The sequence below is a fragment of the Herpailurus yagouaroundi genome, unplaced genomic scaffold (assembly GCF_014898765.1).
Source record: "Herpailurus yagouaroundi ecotype Mexico unplaced genomic scaffold, PumYag 198, whole genome shotgun sequence".
Lineage (NCBI taxonomy): Eukaryota > Metazoa > Chordata > Mammalia > Carnivora > Felidae > Herpailurus > Herpailurus yagouaroundi.
The window spans coordinates 31,468,296-31,488,061 of NW_024412429.1; the positions used below are offsets into that span (position 1 = coordinate 31,468,296).

At 45.9% G+C, this 19,766-nt stretch overlaps 1 protein-coding gene and 1 long non-coding RNA gene across 4 annotated transcripts in view; one reads left to right on the forward strand and one right to left on the reverse strand.

Annotated features, from left to right (window-relative positions):
• Window positions 1–256: 256 nt before the first annotated feature.
• The window catches only part of SLC2A12 (solute carrier family 2 member 12), a 59,463-nt gene continuing 39,953 nt past the window's right edge, over window positions 257–19,766 (forward strand). Inside the window, exon 1 of one of the 3 annotated variants that reach the window (XM_040449129.1) lies at window positions 257–498. In XM_040449129.1, coding sequence (XP_040305063.1) covers window positions 384–498 — 115 coding nt within the window. In that variant the 5' untranslated portion in view covers window positions 257–383. The remainder of the gene's footprint in view (window positions 499–19,766) is intronic. The other 2 variants (XM_040449128.1, XM_040449127.1) reach the window with 2 other exon arrangements.
• LOC121013439 (uncharacterized) lies at window positions 12,143–19,541 on the reverse strand. The gene is made up of 3 exons (XR_005782708.1): window positions 19,401–19,541; window positions 14,928–15,643; window positions 12,143–12,586 (listed from the first exon to the last, which is right to left on the reverse strand). It is a non-coding gene; the product is annotated as an uncharacterized LOC121013439 (long non-coding RNA).

Below are 19,766 nucleotides of genomic sequence, written 5' to 3' on the forward strand. Positions count from 1 at the left end.
CAAAGGTGCGGGGCATACAAGAGCTCCCCCCCCCCCCCCCCACCAACCCCAGCTTGCGGCCAAACCCTGAGCGCCCGGGCCTTTTAACCCCTTGCTTCCAACTCCGCATCTGAAGGCAAAAACAATCCTCGGAGACACGGCCCTCCCACTGCGTCTGATAGGCTGCTTGCAAATAGCAACAGCCTGTGTCACCGAAAAGGGCAAAGCCTTCGGAAATAGAAACAAAGTTGGTTACAAATCACATTGGCTTTGCCCGAAGTTTTTTTTTTTTTTTTTTCCACCCTTCTTTAAGCATGCTACCATGGGGACAGTGACCGCCGCTGTCACGGGGGGCAGCCGGGGTGGTTCGGGGCCGCGGGAGCGGCTGTAACTTCTCCGCGACCATGGTACCTGTTGAAAACAGAGAGGGCCCCGCTCTGCTGAACCCGAAGGGGAGAGCGGCCGAGACGGACGGCAGCGGCGCGGCCAGCGGCAGCCGGCATCCTCCCGGGGCCAGAGGTAAAGTGAGGCACCGACCGGCTGGAGGAGCAAGCTGTGCTCGGGTCTCGCTCGCGCGCGCGTGTGTGTGTGTGTGTGTGTGTGTGTGTGCGCGCGCGCGTGCGTGTGTGTGTACACGTGAGCGTGCACGGTGCGTGGAGAGAAGGGAACGGGATCCGGTGGGAGGAGGAGAGGCAAGGAGGAGCTGTAACGTGGAGATTGAAGTCCCACTGCTGGCACGATGGGTCCGTGGACTGTGTTGACATAATGTGTAACTCTTTTTCATTTGGGGAAGAGTGACTGGCAAGGGAGTCACATGTGTAAACACACACACACACGCGCGCGCGCACACACACACACTTTTTCATTGATTGCCACAAATGGGCAATCTGTAAGGAGGGAACATGGAGAACCACCATGTTTTAAGTCCGTATTTTAAGTAGGCTCTGGAAAATTGTTAGTTACGTAATCAATGAACACCAACTTTCTTTTTTAACTTCCCAGCGTCTAGTTGGTTATGCATTTGAGCATTTGAGCCTTAGGGAAGCCTCAAACCTGTGCTCTGTTTGCTCCTGCCTAACTGTCAAACTGGCCTTTCAAACTGAGGGTCCTTGAATCCTTTTTCCTTCTGGAGGCGAAACTGGAAAAAGTTTTAATTCATTCCAGTTCTCTTTGCTACAGCAAATGCTTTCCTTCACTTCCACATTTACAGTTCCCACAAACGCACTGCAAGCTCTTGGCTAGCCTTTCCTACTCTGTTAGTTGGTTCCCAAAGGAATGGAAACTAATCGTAATAGGAAATTAAATCGAACACAGATAATTGTCTCTCTGAAGCTTTCCTCAGCCCTGTGTCCCTTCGCCATGCCTACCATAGATTCCCAGGACATTTATTAGAATGGCCAATGTGAAAATGGCCAGTTTTCATGAACAATCCAGAACACTAACTGATTCAAAAGGCATGTGCCTCTCACCTTGCAGTGGATCTATCAAATCACGTTGGCATCGTGGGTCTGTCTGATCTTGGACTTGAACCCACGACCCCTCTGACGGAGGCATGGATTGGCTCTTCCACAATGAGAGGCTGTCATTCTTCTCTGCCCTGTTCCCCCTCGGCTTCCTCCTACTTCACCACTTCTGGTCAAGAATGAGTACCTGAGGTCATCCTTCAGGACGGCCTCTCCCTCACTTAAGCAGAACTACCCCTTTCTCCAAGGGTGCTCTCTGGCTCCTACGTCTCCAAGCAGGCCAGGGAAGCTTGTATTTGAGGGTAAAGGAAAGAGTTGCAATGTTCTCTCCGAGTTCCTGAAAGACTGAACCGCCGAGCTTGCTCAGGTGGCCACGTCAACAAAAGGGTTCGCTAACCAGCCCGTGAGAACGTCACAAAGAGGATGAAAAGAAACTTTGTCCTGAAGGGGCCTCCACGGCAACAATTAAAAATATGGACTATTTAATCCTGATATGGCTTTGAAAGCACCATGTACTCTTAATAGGTTAAATTGCGCAAGGTCACGGTCATCCTGAAGGAAGGTCACAGGTGTTAGTGTTCGGAAAGGCACAAGATTCAACTGACAATGCAACTGGTTTCCAAAGAAATGATAAAATGAATAAACACGGTAAATTATTTTTTAACTTAATTGTAAATGAACCTTTATTACGTAGAAAAGAAAGGAAGCCTAAACGTCTCCCCCAAATCTTAAATGAATAAAGCTTTGATTTGTGCTAGAGTTTATATTTAGATGGATACAAACATTTTAGATTTATTAGTACAAATTTTCATAAGTTGTCTCAGACGCGTCGTGGTATCCAAGGCAATTATGTGTATGGACTTGTACCTATGGAAGGCATAGTGCAGGCTCGCTGTACGATTTGGCATTATACTGTAGTCTGTTTTATGAAAATGTTGAGGTTTTAATGAAATGATGTGTGTCGAATCGTTCTTTTGACCTCTTTGTACATTCCCATAGTTTCATCCAGGAAATCCAGAGTATTTACGTATGCTCAATAATTACCATCCTAGTCCTGCATTTGAAGATACAAGTTTTTCTGTATTCCTAGATGGGGAAATTAAAGCACAAAGACGAATGAGTCATACAACCCAGGACAAAGTAATTAGATCATGTGAGATACTGAGAAACAAATCCACACAAAAATTTCCAGACTCCGTGTTAGCGCCTCCTAAGGCTCTTACGCCCAATAAAAGTGTTGGCAGATCTCACCCCGGGAACCTCCTCTGAAACTGGAAAGAATTCTTTGTTCCATTGACTACAAGCTAACGAACTTAAGTCCATTTTCAATCAGTTACGACATAAAGCGTGTATGTTTTTAGTAATTTTTTTTTAGTATTCACGGGCATGTTATAACTGACCTTATAGGCAGCGTTAAGCTCAATACGTAATCCTGGTGCCTAGAGCCGACCGCTGTGTAGGTGATATTAGAAAAGCACAGTGCTACAACATCTCACACAAGTGAGAGAGGATGTGTGGTTGGCCCAGGTTCTCACAGGGCTGGTGCAAAACTCACCCTGAGGTCTCTGGCCTGGGGGGCTGGATGCCTATTCCTCTGTCTCAGCAGATGGGTCTTCCAGACTCTTCCAATTTCATGTTTCTTTTTTTTTTTTTTAATGTTTATTTGTTTTTGAAGGGGAGAGAGAGAGAGAGACAGAGCATGAGTGGGGAAGCAGAGAGAGAGAGGGAGACACAGAATCCAAAGCAGGCGCCAGGCTCCGATCTGTCAGCACAGAGCCCGAGGCGGGACTCGAGCTCACAAGCTGTGAGATCATGACCTGAGCCGAAGTCTGACACTTAACCGACTGAGCCAGCCAGGCGCCCCTCCAATTTCATGTTTCAGATCAGGCTAAGAGGAGTTTCCTTGAGGCCCTTTTTACCCCACCAGCACCTGCCCAAAGGATCAGAGACCAAGAACAGTATTCACTGTATGAGTGCAAGTTCTCAAGCAATGGAGCCCCGGCTGCCCGATGCACTGGAACCCAGATCAATATAACTGGCTGGACTCACTGGCCCAGTTGAAGGGGCTGGGCTTCGTCCCCCCTGAGACCCTTCTAAATCCAAAATGCCGCAGGCTGAGATTTACGAAATGTACACTTGGGCTAATCAGATGAGTATCCAAAGGCAGTTGTTTTCAAACTTGTTTAAAGCTGTGAAACTCCTTTCGACAAAGGAAAAGCTGAAGTAGGTGGTCAGCATGTAAGAGAGGTAATCATGGCACCTCTTTAGTGGAAAGGGGGGTGAAGAAAAGGAAGAGCCTGATGCGGGCTGCTCCCTGATCCCTTCCTATCTCCTGTAGTCCTGAGCTGGGTCCTGGGTGGGACCACATTAGCAAACCACAGGTCTGTCACTACTCTGGTTATGCAGGCGATGTCTTTGAGGGTGGGGCATTTTTACTATGCTCCTACTGAGTCTTGGGTTCCCAGGGTTAGCCTGAACCAGGCCCCCTTAAACTCAGTCAGGCCCAGCTCCCTCAGGCTTCCTTGGGCAGCCCGATGGACAGTCTACCTGTAAGAGAGTTGAGCAGACTTTAGAAGGAACCTTGAACCCAGGGAAGAGCAAGTCAGGCCAATCAACTCGACCCCTTAACGGAGCCTTGGTTGTGGGAAGGGCAAGTCTAACAGCAAACCAGTCATTTGGGGAAGGCCCAGGTCTTAGCCATTAGCATTTTCCCAGGCTTTCCCTACATTAAAAAGTGGCAAAACCTGTGACACGGATTATTGTGCTTTAAACACACAGGCATTTAACAAATTGATGACTGATAACAATAAAAAAACTATTCTATACAGCTTGATATTGCCAAGGAAATGGCAGGCTTGATAGACATGTGAATCTCTGAGAGACTGTCGACTCTTTTGTCTGGAAATAAGAACAGATTTAAAGACGATTATCTCCCTTTTCACTTCGGTCAGCTTATCTCTATGACTGTACATTTAACCTCACTTGAAAATCACATCAAAAGCCTCAGTTTGAGGCTCCTTGTGACTGTGAGGGCCAGGCAAATGGCTTCTCTGAGATCTAGGGAGAGAGAAGGCTCTGAGCCAACATGGCGGAAGCTGTTTCACCACAGACTCCCGGTAGTGTTGGGCTCACACAGCCAGGGCTCTTGTTTCCCTTTGAAAGGGCTGTGCCCTAGAGAGGGCAGAGAGGTTGCTGCTTCCACAGGCTACCCCCTGGCTGCCACCACAGCTGCGGACATGCACTGGAGGGAGCCTGCAGGAGGCAGGGCCTGGCAGACATGGATGAAGCCTTCAAGCGGTGTGACTGACCCGGAGAACTGAAATCAGTCAGCAGACACATTGTGCCTGAGCTGGTTTTACAGCTAATGCCTCTTCTGATGGGTCAGTGCCCCATCCCCGTTGTGAAATATTTGTAATATCACGCATAGTCTGGTCAGATTGCTCGCAGGAGCTGAGGCCTCTGAGATCCCAGGAACATGCCTAGTGGTAGTCCTTAACTTCTACTGTTTGTGAATTTTCAAGGGGGTACTTTTTGGTGGGCTAAATCTTATGTTAGCAGGTAAAAAAAAACAGACCGACAAACAAACGAAAACAAAACCAAAAACACCTCAAAATAAACCCACCCGGTAGCTGCCCGAGGAAAACTCCAATTTAAATGTGTAAATCCAAGGGGAGTCAGCCAATTTGAAAATGCAATGTTTAATTGCCATAGATAGGTGGGACTGTCTTCTCGTTCAATAATAGCTGTTGAATCTGGTTTTGTAGGTAGCGTTTTCTCAGTAGTAGGAACCAAGTAATAATTAGCCTCAGGGTTTAAAAAGTTCTGAGAGCTCCCAGTTGCCCCCCGCCCCCTGTTAGTGTGCAATTAGTTTCTGCTTCTCAGCAAAACACCTACTGACTCAGACTGTGAGCCAGAACTCGTTGTAGAAGATTCTTAAATTGAGCAGAGTTGGGTTCCCTAGTTCAATGGTTTCCTCGGGCACAGTCTTCCCCAAGAAGATGAGTTATTGAATACAATAGAGAATAAAAGCCATGTAAAAAGATACCAAGATACGGTGAGAAAGGGGGGGGAAGGTTAGAATGGGCTTCATTTTGGGGCGCCTGGGTGGCGCAGTCGGTTAAGCGTCCGACTTCAGCCAGGTCACGATCTCGCGGTCCCTGAGTTCGAGCCCCGCGTCAGGCTCTGGGCTGATGGCTCGGAGCCTGGAGCCTGTTTCCGATTCTGTGTCTCCCTCTCTCTCTGCCCCTCCCCCGTTCATGCTCTGTCTCTCTCTGTCCCAAAAATAAATAAAAAACGTTGAAAAAAAATTAAAAAAAAAAAAAAGAATGGGCTTCATTTCAAGGGGCTGTTTGACCAAATACCAAATAAGGATAATTTCTCATCCCGTCTTCCCTCAGAAGGTACCTAATCTCCGTTAAAGGCAAAGGACTTGAAATCACCCCAGATAGTTCCCAGCTGAAACTTAGAGTCAGCTATATAACCTTTACAGTAAATCATAAAATCATACATGTTTTTTAACATTTAATTTTGTTTTCTTTTGGCTCATTGGTACCGTTTTACTTCCTATGTCACAGCACTGCTAATCCCATAGGATCCTAAAAATTAATTAATTAATTAATTAAAAATTAAAAAAAAGAAAACCAAAAAAACCCCACACACACAACACAGCACACTCATTTATACATTTGCTAAATGGCTATACTTCAGTGATATACTAATTTTTCTATACAATTGAGGTATAGGAGTAATAATAAAACTAAAATAATGTATTACATCCTTTTAATTTCAGTAGGTTTCATTCTTTTCGAACAATCCCTTACTTTATATTGTTCTGCCAAAATACCAGGGGGAAAAATGCAGTCCTTTGTTTGACTTACAGGAGTATTTTTTTCCTTGAGTAAATCAAGTGTAATTCACCTTTAAGCTGTTAAATTGTGCTCCCCTTGGAAGTAATTGTTTCTCCGGAACACTCATGACTCAGGTCTGCCTGGCACAGTTAGGCAGACTCTGGGGCTGCTGGTTATGTCCATATAATTTTCTCCAAAATTTGTTCTACATGCACCTGCTTCCATACTTTGTGGAAGTTGGTGCTGGGAGCAACGTGCAATGTTAATTTAGAAACCAGCCTGAAATGGCATCTCAGCCTCAGAGGTGCAAGACTTTTTTTTTTTTTTTTAATGTTTATTTATTTTTGAGACAGGTTGGGGAGCAGAAGAGAGAGGGAGACAAGATCTGAAGTGGTCTCCATGCTGAAAGCAGACAGCAGACAGCCTGATGAGGGGCTCGAACTCACGAACTGGAGATCATGACCCGAGCTGAAGTTAGAGGCTTAACTGACTGAGCCACCCAGGTGCCCCAGCAAGACTTTTAAGAACAGAGAAATAAATTGTGATTAAGATCAGTTTGTGGTGAGAGAGCATTCCCAAGCTAATAAAATGTTTCAATTCCATTGGGAAACAAGATTGTTGAAACCCCAGGCAAACTCACGGGAAGAATTTTTCATGGTATAAATCCAATTATGTAGGTACTACCAAAAACAGAGGAATTCAAGAATTTATGAAAAGGCATAATTGTTATGCTGGAAACAAGGTATCATTTTGCTTCCTTTGCTATCAGTAAGAGAGACTGTTTCAAAGGTTTATTTCTGTGTCATGGAGATTTTACCCCACTGATCCAGACGACACAAATTTCTGTTGAATGATTATTGTGGGTCAAATGTTTCTATTACTATTATTCCTTCTTATCTTTACAATAACACAATGAGGTACTACTATCCCCAGTTCACAGATAAGGAAACTGAGGCCAGGAGAACCAAATGCTTACTACCATGCCCAACACATTCTTCTGCCTCATTAATCCTCATAACAACTTTATGAAGTAGGTAATATTAATATCTCTATCTTAGGAATGAGGACACAGAGGAACAGAAAGGTTAAGGGACATGTCACAATCTAGCTGGTAACTAATCAGGCACTCTGATTCCTGACTGTACCTTCACCTTAAGCCCGGGTACCTCCTGGAGAGAACCAAAGGGACTCACTCCAGGTAGCATGGATAATATCAGAGTGTCAGTATCCTATGATCCAATCCACGGTTTTACCCACTTGACCCGTAATACCATCCAGCACCAATGTCTCTACTCCCTGCTCTGTTCTGTTATCTGATCTTTGATTTGGGGTACCTGTTAAACTCGTTTCAGAACTTTATTGCATTCGATTTTAGCTAGCTCCCTGATTTTCCATGCAACACGTCCTTTGCTATAAGGTTATAAGCTCCTGGATAAAATACACATTCTTGTACATTTGTCAGAGCTCTGAGAGGATCGCAAGCACTGTGGGCTTGGAAAATACTGTTCCTAAGAGGTAGGAGCTATGCCTTTTCCATCAGGGATCACGTGCACGTGGGACAAGTACCACCATCTTGAGCTACCAAATCCAGATGCAACCTGGGAAATCTCTCAACACAGTGCTCATAAAGACCATCCTGCTGACTGCACTGTTCATCCAGATGAGCATGTTACCATCTGTGCCCAACATGGTGCTGGCGCATAGTACATGCTGAGCTGTTAAATGAGCAAATGAATTAAGCATTTGTTCCGCTAAACTAAAGAACATGGGAATTCGGCAGTACATATTGAGAACTTCTTGCTGGATACTTCAGAGTGAAAAACAATATGTAGGACATTATCCGTGTCTGTAGATTTTACCAGATTTTACCAGAATCGAAATAATTATAAGATGATCGTTTAGCAAACGTGCTACAGCCGGGTCCAGGGTGAATAAGAGACATGCGTGCAATGCCGATACATATTACCAACTGGTGGAGAGAGACACGAGTTGAGGAAACCCAGGATGGAGGACGTGGCCGGGGATATAATGCCATACGAATGCCCATGGGGCAGCTCAGCCAGGTTTTGATGGATTCTGGAAGATAGTAGAGTGAAGTTGAGTCAAGAAGGTATAACTGAGGTCAGTGCATTTACGGAGAGCATCATAAGCAGAGAAAATAGCTTGCGTACAAATTTTGAGAAGACAAAATGGCACAGTCAGGGACCTCCAGCTATTTCTGTGTGACGAGAGCACAGAGTTCAAAGAAGGTGGAGGGCAGAGGACGACAAAGAAATCTGAAGATGTAAGCAGGGACCATATCACAAAACCTTTGTGTGCTAAGTACCATGAGAGGAAGCATTCTTAGGAAGAGACCATATCGGTTTAGAGAAACCAAGCAAGTTTCTGAAAATGATGGTAGTGGGGACAGAATTAGAGAGTTCTAGAAAACCTTATCTGCATGTCAAAGTCCTCCAGCTTCATGGGGCCACCATTATTTTAATTTTTTTTTTTCAACGTTTATTTATTTTTTGGACAGAGAGAGACAGAGCATGAACGGGGGAGGGGCAGAGAGAGAGGGAGACACAGAATCGGAAACAGGCTCCAGGCTCTGAGCCATCAGCCCAGAGCCTGACGCGGGGCTCGAACTCACGGACCGCGAGATCGTGACCTGGCTGAAGTCGGACGCTTAACCGACTGCGCCACCCAGGCGCCCCTATTTTAATATTTAAATAAACACAGTTCCAGCCCCCATGAGGCTAAGTCCACATGTTTTCTTACTCGCCGCCCTCGCTGTGCATGCACACAATACCTGAGGAGCCTTGCTATTCTTCTGATCAACTTCCTGTCTCCACTGGATTCTTAACCTTCACTTTCTACAATTAGTCTTTTTCTCTTATCTTTGCTTTGATCCATGTGCAGATCCTGACCGTTTTTCCTTCACACTCTCAAATCCCATTCATATAAGCTCTTTGTGGATCATTACTACGATTTGCAGACAGCTATCATCCAAATAAATGTTTGGTGAGCCCATTTTTAAAATTATCCTGTCAAATCTACCGTAGGGAATTTCTTGTAAACCAGCTTTCCTAAAATCTGTAGGCCTGTGGCCCTTTTGTTCCCTTATCCCCGTCCTCTCCCCCACAACTTGATAACCTGTCCGGACCTTTTCTTCCATTTCTCCATTTTTCTTCAATGTCTTCCATTTCTGGGCATTCTTGGCCAGTCTTTCTTGAATTCTCTCTGTCATACACACACACACACATCCACACACAGGTCAAAATTCTTCCCTTATGTTATATAAAACATCTCGGCCTTTTTTTTTTTTTTTTCCTCTCTCTCTCTTTCCCATAGTCCACTTGTATATTATCAACTTGCCCCATGCACTTCTCCCTTAACATCCAGGTGACCATGCAGGTATTTATTTTTAGTAAATCAAGTGCATTTCCTAAGAGCTTTGCATCCACAGCCTTTACAATATTCTTTGTTCTCTTCCCATTGTATTTTCCCAATTTAAAATGTTTAAATGCACTACGGATGATTCCCAGTCATTTTCAAGTATATAGACCCCTTTGACAACTCCTTAAGCAACTTTAGATCCTCACATAATAGTTTCTGCCATCTTATATTTATTGATTAGAAAATATAGACTGACAGGGGGCGCCTGGGTGGCTCAGTCGGTTAAGCTTCTAACTTCAGCTCAGGTCCTGATCTCACAGTCTGTGAGTTCGAGCCCCCTGTTGGGCTCTGTGCTGACAGCTCAGAGCCTGGAGCCTGCTTCTGATTCTGTGTCTGCCCCTCGCCTGCTCATGCTCTGTCTCTCTCTGTCTCAAAAATAAATAAAAACATTTAAAAATTTTTTAAAAAAAGAAAATATAGACCGAAGGGACGCTACTGTGCCATCACCGGAACTTGAACTTTTTTATAATTTTTCCATCACATCTGCATACGGTTGAAATCTTCGAGTACAGATACACGTGTTACTATGTTTTCCAACATTCACTAATTAAAGATTTTGTGAATTCTCACATGTCCATAGCTCACTTGCACTCGCACACACTGAGAATCTCCGTGGTGGAGTCCTCAGACGTCTCCAGGTGACGTGGCTGCTGGTTTGTTCTCCAAATCACACCCCCTTAACTGTCTGTTGAAAATATCCATAAAAACATGGAAAGAGGTGTAAAGTCACAAAAGCATAAAAGCCAGAGATATTCATCAGTGGGTTAGCATTTAACCCAAAGTTAGGTACAAACATGGGCCTGATGTATAAAAGGCAGTAACATTTTAGCTTTGCACAAACTCCCACTGCACATCCCTAATGGAGAGGATTTTCGGGAGCCAGATATAGGGAAGACATCGCCACAGACCCCTGGGGCCATTCTGACAGAGGGTCGAAGCTTTGCCGCACGGTCCGATCTTCCCAGGCATCCCGTTGGCGTTACTTCTCTTTCTCTCTCAGGGGCTACAGTTTCCAAGATTTCAGCAACTCTGGGCAGCTAGGAAAGACAGCGGCTCACCGAGTTCTGGAACATGAGATCAGTGTTTAAGAAGGGACAAAGCCTGGATGAGCCACTGGAATGGTGCCTTCCAGAAGTTGTAGCTTTGCCCGTACTGGTTTTCCAGACTGCTTTAAATCATGCAGGAATGGTATCTCTTCTTCCTAGTCAGGGGACCAAAACATGGAAGCAATACAAGTCCTTCCTCCGTCCAATGGCGTCCCACCAGAAAAATTACTTCCAGGCATCAGAAATTTGGCCAGTCGCTTTGCACACCAAGTGCTCCCCCCGGTCTCGCTAAGAGGAGTTCTCGACGGCTGCCGGGTGGCTAGAATAAGGTATGTAAGACACTGAAAACCCAACAGCTGTTCCAACTCCCTTCTCATGTTCTGCCTTTCCTATCTGGGGAGCTAAAATATTCAGAGACTCGCATCTCAGGCTCCCTTGCAGCCAAGTCTGACCAGGGAACCCTCTGCTTCTGGCCAATGAGACATGACGGGAAGTCTTCAGCTAGGTCTGAAAATTAAACTGACAAAGACAGATTGGGAGGGAAAAAGTGTCCACGTGAACTTAATGCGAGTTCTACATGACACGGGAGCCCTCGGGAACCAAAGAGTAAGAAATGGTTAAACCTGAGTGTTGTTATGCTCCGTTTGATGAAGCGTGGACAGCCACGGAGCAAATGACAGGTCAAGGTGTGTGAGGTAGGTGTTGTGAACTGGGGAGACTGGGCAAGGCCTGTTTGTTCGGATCCTTTGTGGTCTCTCTCTGTCTTCAGAGATAAGATTGTTCCCTTCCTGTGGGTGTGGGGAGGGCACCTCCCATGTAAAGGTGTCACCTGCTTCAGGGGGAAAGGGCAGGGAGAAGGCCAGAGGGACCCCCCTACTTCTGCCATTTTCTCAAACTCCTTCAGCTTAAAGCATTCAATAAGCCAAGGCACCACATTTCGGGGCTAGCGTATCCTGAAGCCCATCCTCTTCCAGGGTGCTTCTGGAAAGTTCCCTCCATGGAAAAAAAGAAAGAGGCCTTACCACAAGCCTTCTTCCACCGTCACTCGCCTTTGAATTTGGTTGCGAGAGAATCTTAAGCCTGGGGCTGTGGCGGCCTCTTTGCACCTATGGTGACAAACCAGGGGCAAAAGCCAACCCTCTGAGGAGGCAGGAACAGAAGAATGGATAGAGTATGAATCCTTGGAGACGCCAAACTCAACTCGGTCTTCTCACCAATTAAGCAGCGAATGCCACAATGTTTTAAAGCCTTGTTTTTTAGGTTTTGGTTTCCTACGGTCAAAAATATCATAACTGATCTGGGGGCTGGATACAGAGAAAGCAACAAATCTGGCCACTGGCAAGTATGTTCTAAATACAAAGGCGAAGGATGCATTTTAAGATTTCTTTTTATAGGAAACATACATACATTTTTGGAAAGCATCTGTTTTCTGTTCTCTCTGCATTTTGTAAAAGTAGACTCTGAAAAAAGAGATGAGGACAACGCCCGACGACGAGAACAAATCCAGGTGAAGACAGAGCTGAGGACACAGGTGCAGACAGGCCTGTGTGAACCTGTCATGAGCGTGAGGACACTAACGCCGCCGGAGGAGAACTATATTCTGAGATCTGCGACGTAGGAGAGGCTATTCTAGGTGCACATAAGCAGGACAAGGAGACAGAGAGTGGGGACGCCTGGGTGGCTCAGTCTGTTACGCATCCGACTTCGGCTCAGGTCATGATCTCATGGTGTGTAAGTTCGATCCCCACGAAGGGGTCTCTGCTCTCAGTGCTTTGGTCTCGCTCTCTGCCCCTCGCCGTTCCGTGCTCTCTTTCTGTCAAAAACAAATAAACATTAAAAAAAAAAAAGATACAGGCGGGAAATGAGATGAATATGTATAAGTAACACATAAATAATTATTACTAAACAAATAGGGGGAAACCCAAAATACTAGAAGAAATCTTTCCTGAGTAGAAGAACTCAAGTAGAAGCAGAAAAGCGTGGAAGAAACAAGTAGCCAGACTTATCCCGGCAGAAGTCTCACAGTGAAGGAGGGAAGGAAGGACGGAAAGGCAAAAAAGCGAAAAGGGAAGAAAGAAAAGAATGGAATGGAAGAATGGAAGTCCTGTGAATAATCGGGCAGAAAAAGAGAGTTAATAGGGCAAGATGAAGGGAAGGGCTAATAAGCCAGTGTAAGCAGCGTCCCCTCTGGGGACCTCCCTAGCGCAGGGAATTTGGAGAAGCCTGGTTTCCGGAAAGTGTGTCTGTATGCGTACTACTAAATCAAACCTGAGATTTGAAAAATGAAAAAGAAAGCAAAGTTCCTATCGTTTTTTGTTTTCGAAAGGCCAAACAATAGCAGGTAGAGAGGGAGGCCAAATTTTCTGTCGGGCTGAGTTTCATTGTACGCTAAGGGGGATTGGGAGGCAGGGAGGGGGACTAGATGCGGGCTAGTGCCCAGTATTTACCACCACCAGGGGCCCCACACGTGGTCTAGGGCCCAGGGGCAGCATCCGGGACCTTTGGCAGCTGGTGGAAACAGCACACCTCAACTCTCCGGGGGCCATACCCTCTGGGCCTGGGGGAGCCCTCTGGGCCAGCGCCCTTCCCCCACGTGACAACCAGGAGTCTGTACTGAGCCCTCCTGGCAGGCCCTGTGTGGGTCCCTTGATGAGTTTTGTCCCTTGATGGCGACAGTCCTACTCTCAAGGCGCTCCCAGTCTAAGGCAGGAGACGGGCGCAACTAAATATGATCCAGGGTGCTGTAAGGTCATGGACAGAAAGGCAAGAGAGGAGAGAGATTAACGCTAACCAGAGGGCGTCTGGAAAGGTTTTGTAGAGAAGGCGATATTCAAACTGTATCTTCAGAGATGACTCAGGTTTCCCCTAGACTCTGAAGTTAGGGGAGAGACATACCCTGAGGGGGAACAGCTGGAAGAGAAGCACGAGTCTGGGAAAGCGCATGGCATTTTCCAGAAACAGCAAGTAGTCCGGATGGGCTGGGAGGAACCGGTGTCTGGAGACTGTTGTGGGGGCTGAAAACCCGAGTCCCTGACGGGTGCTGCTAAACAGTGAGTCTGAACAGCCAGAGAACACGGGGCTCACGTTTCATAAAGAATAAATATATGAGTGATAACGAAACGGTTTACGGTGTCTCCGGTGGTGCTATATTAACAGGCTAAAAATAGTGCTGAAAGCTTTATAGAAATGCTAATGCTATGCTGTTCAAATGCTAAGCATTTATGTAAATATAAAGTTGTAAATGCTAACCATTCCATAATACTGTGCCTTAATCTTAGTCTGCCGACAGAACCTTGGGGAGGAGAGGACCAAGGATCAGTGTTCTGGAGGGCTCTTATCATTCATTCATTTATTCCATCACTCAGCAAACATTTACTGAGTATTTACCTTGCGCCAAAGACCACAGATGAGAATACAGACATAAGGAAAGTAGAGTTCTTAGACGTTCGGTTTAACAGGTGGAGACAAATGGGTAAATAAGTGAGCACTTTGAAAGATGACAGGTGCACTAGAAACACATTCTTTGGGCGGCAGGAGCCCAGGGGGGTGAGGGGTGAAGCTCGCAAAATAAGGCCGAGCAGCGTGGCCTTCCTGGGGGAGGTGGCGCTTGGGATGACTCTTGAAAGATGAGTTGGGATGGAAGATATTCAGGGAGGAGGAGTGGAGAAAGGGGAGACCACATCTGCAAGGCCATTTGGGGGCCACTGCCAGTTTCCCCCCCCCCGAGCAAAACGTGAAGTGGGGGGTCTTTGAAACCTCAGAGGCATTCGCACCGGGGCACGCCGTCCAATTCCCTGGCTGCCTTCCAGAGGAACCTGTGTGTGCACGTTTTGCCGTCTGTTGTAGGATTTAGCGAGCCGACAAGTGTTCATGGTGCGCCCATTATGTACCCAGGCTGGAACAGACATATGGGGTAAGAGAGGAAAGCAGAGAGCAGGCAGAAACGCAAATATTATGGAAAATTGTGTCGTGTGTGAGCCAGTGACAGCGTGGTTTCATGTGAGTCACCACAAGCGGCGGACAATGCAGCTGTTGTGGCCTCGCCTCGCCTGGGGAGGCCCCTGCCCTTTGTGCCCTCCGTGTGGGTCTCCGTGCACGTACGTGAGGCCCCGTGGCTGTGATGGCATCTTCCGCAAGTGCTTTTACTTCCTTACCTTGTAGCACAGGCGTCGTGGCTTCAACAGGGACGCTGCTGGACTTCTAGCGAAGCAGCAAGACAGAGAAGTAGGCATGACCCAGCAGCACTGCGGGTCCCAGGTGTGAGTCCGCGCGTAGTTGCCATTTCTGCGATGTCCACGAAAGGCTGGGAGTTCCCTGTGGCCCCTTTGGGGCCATTTCCTTGAATGTTAAGGAAAGTCCGCCCATTGAGCAAGGCCATGAGCAAATGGGATGGAAATGCTAAACGTCACCGTGAACGTGCAGTGCAGGGTGTTTGACTTCAGGGCTGGGTGTTCTTTGAAAAGGCATTCATCAGAATTCCTCATCCTGCCCTCTCCTTCAGGACCAGCTGCTGCTTCTGGGTCCAGCGAGCTGCCCAAACTCTCTCATCTGTGTTTAGGCAGACCCCACCTGCCTGCGACGCACTCCTTCCTCCTGTTCATGGCCAGATTTCTTGAAAAAGTTATTTCTACCTTCTGGCATCCGTAGAATAATGTCTTGCTTTTATCATCATCAAAAAAAAAAAAAAAAAAAAAGTCCACTTTTTATGTCTCTTCACTGTTTTTTTATGGTAAATTAGCACCAGGAAAATGTCCTGTCGTGGAAGTCCTGAGGTGTCACAGGGCTACAATCTAGGGTGATTAGGGACTAACCTTCCACGGGCTCGTTGGAATTCAAAATCCCAAATGGGCAGCTGGAGACTGTACGGGAACTTCAGCAGTAACAAGGAGCAGCACCAAGATGAGTGAAATTTGTTTTGATCAGGATCCCTTAAAGCATATCTCAGGGAGGGCAGGCCCCTCAAATGAAATACACACAGTTAAGCCCTTAGCTTAATTCTGTGACATATCACCCCTGTTGGTATGCCCCCTGTGTGGGAATAGGGTCATAGAATGTCCTCTGCACCCTTTAAGATTTTAAAGACCAACTCCCTAGATAGACAGAAAGACAGATAGATATAGATGGATAGATAGATAGATAAATAGATAGATAGATAGATAGATAGATAGATAGATAGATAGATAGATAATATTGTGATATATAAAAAAATTTTTAAACTCAGGGTGCCTGGGTGGCCCAGTTGGTTGAGCATCCAACTTCAGCTCAGGTCATGATCTCGTGGTTCACTAGTTCCAGCCCCATGTTGGGCTCTGTGCTGACAGCTCAGAGCCTGGGGCCTCCTTCGGATTCTGTGTCTCCCTCTCACTCTACCCCTCCACTGCTCATGCTCTGTCTCTCTCTCTAATTAATTAATTAATTAATTTAAAAAAACTTTTACACTTGTAATTTTGTAAAAAGACTTTTTAGTAATTCATATGGAAATAATTTTATTGTTAACTCTGAGGAATTATACTCAGCGCTAGCTGCTGGGTATCTAGAGGGACCTTGACAAACTGGGATGGTTTCCAGACCCTTTGCACACATCCCAATTTGTCCGTGTCCCGTGAACGCTGACTAAAAGAATCAGCATATGAAGCTAAGTCCAGAAAGTGGACGAAGAAGCTGGATCTCTCTTCCGTCAGGAGCACTTCCCCCACAGTTTAAGGAGCAGGCTTTGTGACTTGCCCACCTCAGACTCTGTCTGAAGTAACATGATAGAGCAGCAAAGGAAGGGAATCTGGTATGTCAAGAAGCCTTTCTTTTGGTAGGAAAACACTATCTCCCAGCTAACAAAGGGGGGAGACAAGAGGGGAAGGAGAGGGCGAAGTGGCAAGGGCAATCTTCTGCCACTCAAGCAGTTGCAGCATCTATTCTGCCATGTCCCTGACTCAGTATCCCCTCATTGCTGCCCTGTGTCACTCTAAATCCACTCCTGGGGTGCCTCCCTCAATCTGCCTTACAAGTGTTTTATTCTTCAATGTCGTTTATTTTTTTTAATATGAATAGCAGAGGCCAATTGCCAAAGCATATAAAAGCTAATCAATATGTCAAAAGTAGATAAAATTGGGGGGCCTGGGTGGCTCACTCAGTCAAGCTCTTGATTTCGGGTTAGGTTGTGATCTCACAGCTGGTGGGTTCAAGCCCTACACTGGGCTTCATGCTGACAGTGTGGAACTTGCTGGAGATTCTCTCTCTCCGTGTCCCTCCCCCACCTCAAAAATAAATAAAATAAGAAACTTAAAAAATAATAGATAAAATGAACAGTGGGAGGTAGAGATACGAAGTAATACAGTATTCTTATCAAAATGTGAGAATTTGACCCGATTCTCCTTGTCATAGAGAAATATGTTGCTGAGGATTTCAAGATCACATGGGGGGGGGGGCGGAAATATGTGGAAATTTAGCACATGAATGATCTTATAAGAGAGTACCTTTTTTTGTTGTTGTTGTTGTTGTTGATTTGTTTATTTATTTTGAGAGAAAGGGAAAAAGTGGGGCAGGAGCAGAGACAGAGGAGGAGGAGGAGGAGAGCCTGATGTGGGGCTGGAACTCACGAACCATGATATCTAAGCTGCAATTGAGAGTCAGATGCTTACCCAACCGAGTCACCCAGGAGCCACTATAAGAGACTACTTTAAAGCCATTTTGCACGTAAAAACTAAAACACTGCATAGTAAATAATAGATAATATAGATATCACCAGAATTTTGGGTTTCTTGGGGCAACTATATAACTACATCTGGTTGTCCTTATGTCCCTCTGTGTGTGTGTGTGTGTGTGTGTGTGTGTGTGTACTTCCCACTACCTACAGAAATATCTTCCATGTACTGGTGCTAAATATTTGTTTTTTACTTAGCTGGATAAATTGCTAATTTAATTTCACTTTAATAGTTTATGTTCACTATGCTCATGAATTACTTTTATTTTATTGTGGGTTCTTGCACTTTTATTTGCTCCTCCATCTAAATGTTCAATCCTTTTTAGATTTATTTTTTGAAGTCACCTATGTCCCAGGATCCTGGAGATGTAAAATACCTTGGGTATTTCTGGTGGGAAGAGACTCAGACCAACTTTATTTGACCTGCTTCACTTCCTAGAGCTGAACATCATTTTTAACCCCCCCGCCACAATGACAGGCTTAAATAGCCCTTGCTCAGCCTGTGATAATTGTGTGCCCATGCACATTTCTAGTCTATTCTGTACACATCTCAGTTCTGTTCCTTCTCCAACTCCTTTGCTGTTGTCTGTCTTCTAGATGTTGGCATTCCCCAGGTCCCAGGACTACTCCTCCTTCTTCAGCTCTTCTCTTCACCTCCCTACCTGATTTCATTCATTCCCCTGCTTTTAAATCCCAAATAAATGCTGCTGAATCCCACGTACATATTTGTCCACAGGGTATTGAACATTATAAAATCACTCAACCAACAGGTCAAACCAGGAAGCCATCTTGGGCTCTGACCCACCTCTTCTCCTTCTAACTCCCAATTCACAAGCAAGTGTAGTTGTTATTACTTCCAAATTCACTCTTTTTTTTTTATTTTAATTTTAGAGAGAGAGAGAGCACTTGTGAGCTGGGGAAGGGGACTAGAGGAAGAAAGAGAGAGAGAGAGAATCTTAAGCAGGCTCCACACTCAGTGCAGAGCCTGATGCAGGTCTCGATCCCATGACCCTGGGATCACGACCTGAGCCAAAATTACGATTTGGATGCTCAACCAACTGAACCACCCAGGCAGCCTACCTCGAAATTAACTCTTGAATCTGTCTACGTGTCTCCAGGTCTACTCTGAACATCCAAGCTACTATCATCTCTTGTCAACTCTAAGGCAACACGCTTTTCTCTGTTACCAGTCTTGCTTCTAGAAGAACTTATCTGTACCCAGCAGCAAGGAACTTGGTGTCAGTCTCCCCATGCTATTCAGTGTGCATTGGCCCCATTATACTTGGAAAACAATAGAAGGTGTCACTGTGGGACACCTGGGTGGCTCAGACGGTTGAGCGTCCAACTTCGATTCAGGTCATGATCTTGCAGTTTGTGAGTTCGAGCCCCACATCAGGCTCGCTGCTGTCAGCCTGTCAGCACAGAGTCCATTTCAGATCCTCTGTCCCCCTCTACCTGCCCCTGCCCTGCTTATGTTCTCCCCCCAAATAAGTATTTAAAAAATAAATAAAAGTTGTCACTGTGACTTGCAGGGCTCTGTTTGAAGTGTGCCCTCTGTGTCTACCCCAATTTACTGGATCCTATTTACTTCTCCAAGCTGGGGTTGCACCCCACATATGATGTACTAGCTGCCCAGCAGTTCCAGAATTTGCTTTCCTGTGTCATGCCTTTCAGTTGCAAACTACTGTTTCCTGTGCCTGCAGTGCTCTTCCCTGCGCTGCCCTCGGTTACTTTTTGTTTCGTTTTGTTCCTGTTTTGACAAACTACAGATATACACATATAATAAACACCCTCCTACCTACTTCTGAAAATTAATGCCTGTTAACATTTTGCTATTTTTCCTCAGTTGTTAACATTAAAATAACAAAACAAGACGAAGTCCCTTTTGTCCTTCTTCCCCCAAGTCCTATTCCCCTTCCTCCGTACTCACAGCAAGTAATGGATGTTGTAGGTTCCCTCCCCTGCATCCATTTCCTTCTTCCTTCTTTCTGATACAACCTTAACTTTGTTAAGGCATATGCGCGCGTGTGCGTGTGTGTGCGCACGCGCGCACGCGCACACACACACACACACACACAACCCTCATATTTCAGCAAGAGCCAACTGTGGCCAGATGTGACCAAGGAGAAATGAGAGCAGGTTTCCTGGAGGTTGTGGTTCATTTCCCCAGGTTACCCAAGGGGAATGGAGGTTTCTACCCTTTCTACTCTGCCTTGGAGGTTTGCCCTTAGAGAAAAGCCTGCCATGGGGCCCGAGGACCTGGGCTGGCTGAATTTCTGATCCAACACCAAAGCAG